This window comes from Juglans microcarpa x Juglans regia, chromosome 3D (genome assembly GCF_004785595.1).
Source record: "Juglans microcarpa x Juglans regia isolate MS1-56 chromosome 3D, Jm3101_v1.0, whole genome shotgun sequence".
NCBI lineage: Eukaryota > Viridiplantae > Streptophyta > Magnoliopsida > Fagales > Juglandaceae > Juglans > Juglans microcarpa x Juglans regia.
Window position 1 is genome coordinate 9,811,527 of NC_054598.1, and position 8,975 is coordinate 9,820,501.

An 8,975-nucleotide genomic window follows, 5' to 3' on the forward strand; every position below is an offset into this window, starting at 1 on the left:
AAAAATAATTTTATGTTATGAAGTACCACATCAAACAACGTTAGTTTATGAGTTTACTTTTGTAAAAATATTTCTCATAATTTATACGTACTTAAGGTGTGTAACTCCACGTAAGACATTTTTTCAAAAAATAGTAGGATCCGTATAAAAGAAAAAAATATTTTTTTTAAATCTGCATTTATACACTCTAAATCTGCATAAAAATTATATTAAAAAATTATATTCTAACAATATTTTATTTAATTTTTAATTTTAATTTCAACTTATTTTATTTCACTCTATATCTCACTATTCCAATCTACGCAAAATCTCTAAAATAGTTTGGGCTGTATTATCCAGAGTTGTCTATTGGGCCTAAAGCTCATCCACAGCTCTATCTAAAATCCCCTCCGCTCATGCGTACAAATTTATTTCTCAGTGCCCAGAATCTAGAGAGAAGGGAAGGGGGAAAACAAGAAAAAATACGGACATTTTCTCAAGACTTACCAGTCTTTCCTTCTCCATGATTCCCTTCAAGCTTCTGCTTCATCAATCCTCTTCATCGTTCTCTTTTCCCCCCAATACACTTCTCTATCTCTATCGCACTCCACCTCAGTTTCCTAATCCAGCCATCCCTCCGCTACTCCACAAACCCACACTTTCCCTCCGACCCAATCCCTTCTCTTTATCAATCCGTCTCTGCAACCCCGATTTTAGATTATTTAAGGTTTCTAAAGCTGAGGCACCACTGGTTACTGGAAGCGAAGGAGGCTACACCAAAGGTTCACCGCAAGTCGAAGACTTGTCTCCGGATGGCGCGGTCTATCGGAAAACGCTGGCATTGGTGGAGTGCTCCATGTTCGCCGCGCTCACAGGCTTAGTTTACTTCTTGAGCAATTCCCTCGCAATTGAGGTTTGTCGGTTTAAATTGCAGAACGGTATTTGTCAATGACTCAATTTAGTTAAAGAAGCGAAATTCTCGTTTTATTCACATTATTAATGCTGTAGTCTTTGCCTCTGTGGTGCTTAAAGGAAAATAGGGGGAGTGATATGGAATTTCGCAGCTTCGTTTGTCTTATTTGTTAAGTAGTTCGCACATTAGCAGAAACTTATACTTCTTCCAATCCTAAATTGTTCTGTAGATGTTCCATGGCTATTGAGTTTAAGATTGGGGTTCTTTCTGGCTTCGTTGGTTTGCCTTTTGCTTAGAAATCGGTTATAAATAGGTCCTGTCTGTTAGCAATCAAGCCACATCATCTTCCAGCTCTGATAAAATATCAAGCAAATTCAAGTCAGCTGCACATGACAGTCCGAAACCACCTCAGCCAAAAGAATCTTCTGGAAAACAATTGGTTGTAATTTGAGAATACTCTATATGGACAATTCTGTTTTTGTACCACGGAACTTCCTTTTTGTTGTAGCAAACTTTACAGCTAGCACTAGGCCATTGGCACACCATGTACTCATACAAATGTCAGAGTGATCTCGGCATATTTTGTCTATAAATAGAGTCCTGTACAGAGGATAGAGATCAAGAAAAGAGGAATATTTTGAAACACTGTTGTGTTATCTTTTATTATTTTATATGGTATCACGAGCCTCTATAGACTAACGTCTACCATGGCCAACGATCCTCCTCTGCAAAGCACCTCAAACCCGAACTCCACCCCTTCTTCCCCCCTTCTTCCGCATCTCAATCATCTAGTTTCTGTCAAGCTTACAAATGAAAATTTTCTTCTCTGGCGAGCTCAAATGATTCCATATCTGAAAGGCCAGTGTTTATTTCATTTTGTCAATGGGTCAAGTTCCCCACCTCCTCCTCTTCTCTTCGGTACTACCGCACCCAATCCTACGTTTGTCACATGGAACCAAACAGACCAAATCATTCTCAGTGCCCTTATCTCTTCTCTATCAGATAATCTCATTGCTCAGGTCGTAGGATATTCCATGGCTAAGGATGTTTGGGCAGCTCTAGATAGACTTTTTGCATCTCAATCTCATTCCTGTGTCATCCAGTTGCGTTACCAACTTGCTACTGTGTCCAAAGGCTCTTCCTCTTTTTCTGACTATTTTTGGAAAGTCAAGCATCTCTCCGATACTATGGGAGCTGCTAGAACCCCCCTCTCCCCTCCTGAATTCGTCTCCTACTTACTTGCGGGACTAAGCAGTGACTACGATGCGTTTGTCACCTCACTTACCGCTCGTCTTGATCATTTCTCTCTAGAGGAACTATATAGTCTTCTCCTAACCCATGAAAGTCGTCTATCCCATTCTTCTCATCTGCCCCACTCCACTGATCTCTCTGCTAATTTCACATCCTCTACGTGTGGCCGTGGTAACTATCATGGAAACAATCGCCGTAATTATCGTGGCTGTGGTAAGGGTCGCACCACTCCTTTTTCCCCCACAAATTTTACTCTGAATCATTCACCTCACATTTCATCACTTCCTCACTCAAAACCCACCTGCCAATTATGTGGAAAAGTTGGCCATAGTGCTATAAAATACTACTATCGGTTTGATCATGCGGTCCAAAGTGACCCTTGATCTTTTTCTGCCAACTACACCACATCATCTTCCACCCCTGACCAATCGTGGTACCCCGACACTATTGCTACCAACCACCTAACCTCTGACCTCACCCACCTCAACCTCAACTCAGCACACTACATTGGTACATATTAGATTCGTGTTGGCGATGGCAGTGCACTACTGATTGCAAACATTGGTGATTCTGTGTTCAATACTGCGTCCCGTTCTTTTTCTCTCAAAAATCTTCTTCATGTTCCTAATATAACTAAGAACTTAGCTTCTGTTAGACAATCTTTCCATGACAATTTAGTTTTCTTTGAATTTCACAATTCTTGTTTCATTGTGAAGGATTCCAAGACGGGGAAATCCCTCCTTTGTGGCCCCTTACGTGATGGTCTCTACACTTTTCCTCCAACACCATCCACTTCTCCTCAAGCTCTAGTTGGTGAGCACACTACTTCCTCTCAGTGGCACTCAAGACTTGGGCATCCATCTCTTCAAGTTGTTCAACGTGTCATCTCTCAAAATTCTCTTCCAGTCTCCATCTGCGATACTACTTCAATTTGTTCCACTTGCTGTCAAGCAAAAAGTTCTCAGTTGCCTTTTAGCTATTCTCATCAGCACTCCACCAAACCTCTCCAGCTTATTTACTCCGATGTATGGGGTCTGGCCCCTGTTCTTTCCCGTGATGGTTTCCGTTATTATGTTGCTTTTTTAGATGATTTTACTAGGTTTACTTGGTGGTTTCCATTAATACAAAAGTCTGATGTTATCTCAGTGTTTATTCAATTCCAAAAACAAGTTGAGTTACAGTTTAATTCCAAAATAATATCACTTCAAAGTGATTGGGGTGGTGAGTACCGTAAACTTCACACATTTCTTAAAAATCAGGGAATTTCACATCGCATTTCATGCCCTCACACCCATCAACAAAATGGGGCCGTGGAAAGAAAACATTGGCATATTGTAGAAACTGGCTTAGCTCTCATGGCTCATGCCTCACTACCTCAAAAATTATGGGCCGACTCCTTTCATACTGCGGTCTATTTAATAAATCGTCTCCCAACGCCTCTCCTCAAAAATCAATCTCCTTTCGAAAAACTCTTCTCAAAATCACCGGATTACACCTTCCTCAAAGTTTTCGGCACATCTTATTAGCCTCACTTGAGGCCCTACAATTGCCATAAACTTGATCTCCGCTCCACTCAAAGCTTATTTTTAGGGTACAATGATTCATATAAAGGTTACAAATGTCTTCATGTTCCCTCAAATCGCATTTATTTTTCTCGTGATGTTATTTTTGATGAACAGTGCTTCCCTTTTGCCAAACTCACTTAAAATTCATCGCAGCCCAGTTCTGTGTCTCTTCCATCAATTTTGGGCCCTCTTCCTTGTCCCATACCAGTACCTCCTTTGTTCCTAGCCGGTTCACCTTCTAGGACCACCAACTCCCCAGGTCCACCTTGTCCTACTAGCCCAACCATTACACAAAAAATTTCCTCACCTGTCATGACCCTCATCAACTCTCCCAGCCCATCAAACACTTCCCAGTCTCCCGAAAGTTCCTTACCGTCCCTATCATAGAAGCAATCTTCTTCATTGACTCCATTGCCTTCTACTGCTCCGATTCTAAGTCGTTCCAAAACCAACTCTCTTCATCCAAAAAAATTCACCGACGGCACAGTGCTCTAGTTGCCGCCACGAAGCTATCTTACCATCACCTCCACTTCGGTTCCCGATGACCCAAGAAATTTCACAAAAGTCGCCAAGCATCTTCAATGGCGCACAGCCATGGCAGATGAATTTCAGGCACTAATGCAAACCAACACTTGGACCTTGGTACCGTCTACTGGCATCAATAATTTGGTAGGTTGCAAGTACGTATTGATTTCTCTGAAACCTTTAGTCCTGTAGTGAAACCAACTACCATTCGGACCATTCTCACCATTGTTGTTACTGAACGATGGCCCCTCAGACAGTTAGGCATTAACAATGCCTTTCTGCATGAGGACCTCCAAGAACAAGTCTACATGACTCACCCCGTTGGATTCATTAATCCTGACTACCCTACTCATGTTTGTTGCTTGAATAAAGCCATTTATGGCCTCAAGCAAGCACCAAGAGCCTGGTTCTCAAAACTGAGTCCACGACTCCTTGAACTCGGGTTTACACAATCCTTTGCTGATCCTTCCTTCTTCTTGTACAAACACTCGTCTGTTACCATTTATTTTTTGGTCTACGTTGATGACATTATAATTACTAGATCCTGTCTGAAAGCTATTTCATCTGTTCTTAACTCTCTGAGCTTGTCATTTCCAATAAAAGATTTAGGTTCACTTTGTTTCTTTCTTGGTCTTGAAATTCAAAAATTCTCAAATGGTCTCCTTTTATCTCAGACCAAATATATTTGTGACCTCCTCAAAAGAACGAATATGGACTTAGCCAAGCCTGTCAAAACTCCCATGGCCACAAATACACATCTCTCTCTTACTGATGGACCTGCCTTCAGTGATCCTACTCTTTACCGTAGCACTGTTGGTAGTCTACAGTATCTTTCTCTCACACGACCAAATGTGGCTTTTGCTATAAACAAAACTTGTCAATTTATGCATGCTCCTACACTCCCCCACTGGCAAGCCGTGAAGAGGATACTAAGGTACCTCAAACATACAGCCCATTATGGCCTTTACATTTGGCCAGCTTCTTACATTCTTCAAGCCTTTTCAGATGCCGATTGGGCAGGGTGCCCAGATGACAGGCGGTCTACAGGGGGCTATTGTATTTTTCTTGGCTCCAATATCATCTCATGGGGCTCCAAGAAGCAGTTGCTCGCTCCAATACCGAAGCCGAGTACAAGGCACTCACAAATACCACTGCAGAATTATTATGGCTTTAGTCTCTCATTCGAGAACTTGGTATTTTTCTCTCTACGCCTCCCACCTTATGGTGCGATAATCTGGGAGCCACATATCTTTCAGCCAATCCAGTTCTCCACTCACGTACAAAACATATGGAAATTGACTTTCACTTTATACGTGATAGAGTTGCATCCAAGACATTAAATGTAGCTTTCATTTCTTCTCGTGATCAAGTGGCTAATATCCTTACCAAACCACTGCTCTCTTCTTGGTTCCTTACACTTCGGTCGAGCCTCACCATGGTTCCCCTGCTGGACTCGCGGGAGGGTGTTAGCAATCAAGCCACATCATCTTCCAGCTTTAGATAAAATATCAAGCAAATTCAAGTCAGCTGCACATGACAGTCCGAAACCACCTCAGCCAAAAGAATCTTCTGGAAAACAATTGGTTGTAATTTGAGAATACTCTGTATGCACAATTCTGTTTTTGTACCGAGGAACTTCCTTTCTGTTGTAACAAACTTTACAGCTAGCACTAGGCCATTGGCACACCATGTACTCGTACAAATGTCAGAGTGATCTCGGCATATTTTGTCTATAAATAGAGTCCTGTACAGAGGATAGAGATCAAGAAAAGAGGAATATTTTGAAACACTGTTTTGTTATCTTTTATTATTTTATACTGTCTCTTTCTTGGCTGCATATGTATGGGCTGTACAAATTACAGTCATTTATAGCAATGTGCTGATGTTTTGAGCATGTCCTTTTTACTATTTATTCTGCCGTTCATCTTTTCTGAAAAGGATATGTTTTTCCGCAGAATTACTTTGGGTGTGTCTTCTCGTTGCCAATAGTAATCTCCTCGATGAGATGGGGCATTGCTGCCGGAAGGAAAACTATGGTTTGTGACCATTTATTCCCACCATATTAAGATATAAGCTTTTTTTTTTTTTGGTAGACCGTTGAATCATCAGTTTAATCAAGGAAATGATCTTTTTATTTATAGGTGGCAACGGTCATGCTCTTACTAGTCTTGTCTGGTCCAGTCAAAGCTTTAACCTATCTGGTTAGCTTCCTTTTAAATTCACATGCCTTATGCCTAACAGACTATCATGTTTGTGTTTGCCTTCTTGACATAGTTTGTTTTCCATTTTTTCGCTCTGTTTTTTTTTTTTTCCTTCCTTTGAAGTTTTGTAACAGAAACAAGCTATTTTTTTTTTTGTTTATAAGTAAAAATATATTAATAACAATAGGCGTAACCAAGTACACTGAGCGTATACAAAAGAGAACACCTAGCCCATAATAGAGAGCTCCTAAATGAACATCGCCCAAAGAGGGAGAAATTAGAAACCTATCCAATATGCACCAAGCCCTATTGAGACAAAACAAGCATTCCCAAAGCAAAGAAAGTCACTGTAACTACCCAAACCCTTTGTCTCCCACACAATTAATACTCCATCCGAATTATCCTACAAGGACTGAGGAAGGCTTTATGCATTCCCTCTAGTCCTCCCTCAACTTGTACTACCCCCCTTTGAGTCGTAGTTGATTGTCCAAGTAAGATGCTTTAACTCCCTGCTCTTCTTAAATCTTGATTTTGTTTCAAGTGAGTGACCTGCCTCAATTACAGTGAGTAGTGCTGGGAATTAGTCGTCAAATCCTCCACAAGTAATCCCCACATACTGCTGTATCTCATTAACCTTTTGCAAAACTCAATCCGATGATGATCCAGCTATGTTGTTTAATGGAGGAAGAGATAACAAGGGGACAACATACCTCCTTAACAACTTCATTGGTTCTCTCCAATGGTAAGGTCATGGTCGCCATTAGAGATTCTGGGTTGGTAGCAAGTCTCTTCACCTCTGGCGATCCTTTATGTGTAACTTCGACGGACCCTACATCTCCTTCAGACCTCGGTGTTACACCTTTTTTCTTCAACTTCTACATGAAAACAAGCTAAGCTATTTCTACAGACCCTTTATTTTCAAGAGCTTAGAAACAAGCTATTTCTAAGCTCTTGCAAATATTTCTCATACATCTATGACTTTCTTACAGCTTTCACTTTCCAGGAATTTGTATTTTGGGTCCAACTTCAATTACTATTACTGTGGATTTAATTTTCTTCTTGTGAATTTAGTTTAAGAAAAGTCTAAAGTAAAATTATTTATTATGCACTCCTTGCATCTTGTTAAACCACAATTTGATTTCTGTTATTATTTACTCTTATTTATGGATCTTCTTAGCTTCCATTCTCAGGGATAGATGGTGGTTTTTTTTTCTGTTTTTGGGGGTGGGGGGTGGAAAGCAGGATAGCTTATAATCTACCTCCTCTTTGGATATTCCTCTTCTGCAGCTTAAGCATGGAATAGTTGGCTTGACAATGGGTGCTTTATGGAGGTATGTGATGCCTCAAGGTGTATCAGCATTGATGATTCTTATTTATGCTTATACCACAATTGTAATAATCTGTTTCATTTATTTTGGCCTCTGAGGGTCTGATTTGCTTGTGTTTTTCATAAGCAGTTGCCTTGCTTTTTCAAGTTTAGAATATAGGCGCGCGTGCACACATTCATTTTGTTGTTAACCATTTGGATTTGGTGCCAAGTGACTTATATTAGTTTGCTCAGGGCAATTTTGAATGCTGAATTTGCTTTCCTTATTCAAAAAGTGTGAATTCCTGATTTCTGAACAAGTCAACTCAGGCAGCAACAACTTGATGTTTTTGTTTTTGGTATTTTCTTAGGTTGGGAGCAAATTGGAGTCTTTCAATTGTCTTGTGCACAATTGTAGTGTTTGCTCTACTTCGCCTCAAATTCCTTACGTGCTTTAGACATCGCCTTACCTAGTTTCTATTGACAGTGATTATATTAATATGCAGGTTCGAGCTGTTGGTGCTGTGGGTTATGTCTTAATATCTTCATTCTTGATAAGGGAAAACATATTTGCTTTGGTAATTGATTTTCCTATCACCTCTGTGGTTTTATTTGTATGGCTGCAATTCATTCACCGATATTCTTTTATTTGCTTGCAGATTACAATAAACATTCATGCTTCTCTAGCATTCATGTTCACTGCTTCGGGCCTTGGTACAATTCCCTCAATGAATTTTATATATGCCTTATTTGCGACCCTGGTATTCTTCCTTCTACACATGCCTTTGCTCCCTGTGCTTTTTTTGACATTCTCCCCTTTTTTCCCGTTAAATTGCTCACCATGTACCAAGGCTCACATATTTCCCTTTTTATTATATTAGGTTTTACTGAACAGTGGGTGCTTCATATTCTTGCTCCACATTTTGTATTCTGTGTTCCTCACTAGACTTGGGATGAAGGCTTCATTGAGATTGCCGAGGTGGATAGAAAGGGCTATATAAGGAATGACGGGGTCGTTTCTAATTCATATACACCTTATAGGAAATGTAGTAGGAAAAATCAATAGCTCCTTTCTTCTGTTGTGGGAGGGGATGTCGCTTGGGTTAGATCATTCATTGTGTATCCAAGTCCATTCTTTATACAACCTGTTAAAGCCATTTGTAGACTGAATTGGGATTTACCTTTAAGTCACTGATGTCATCAATACAAAATGCATTTGTGTATTTTTTTTTTTT

General features: G+C 40.2%; 1 protein-coding gene across 2 annotated transcripts; it reads left to right on the forward strand.

The window, feature by feature from the left end:
* The first annotated feature begins 394 nt into the window (after positions 1 to 394).
* Positions 395 to 8,975, forward strand: LOC121254436. Of its 2 annotated transcripts, none has more exons than XM_041154486.1 (8): positions 395 to 892; positions 6,189 to 6,269; positions 6,375 to 6,434; positions 7,722 to 7,765; positions 8,112 to 8,154; positions 8,247 to 8,318; positions 8,400 to 8,501; positions 8,622 to 8,975. In XM_041154486.1, exons 1-8 carry the CDS (start codon positions 503 to 505, stop codon positions 8,739 to 8,741), a joined length of 912 nt encoding a protein of 303 aa, XP_041010420.1. In that variant the 5' UTR covers positions 395 to 502; the 3' UTR covers positions 8,742 to 8,975. The 2 variants fall into 2 exon arrangements, 1 of the variants encoding a protein (XP_041010420.1); XR_005938638.1 differs by having other exon boundaries at positions 413 to 892; positions 8,247 to 8,269; positions 8,622 to 8,668.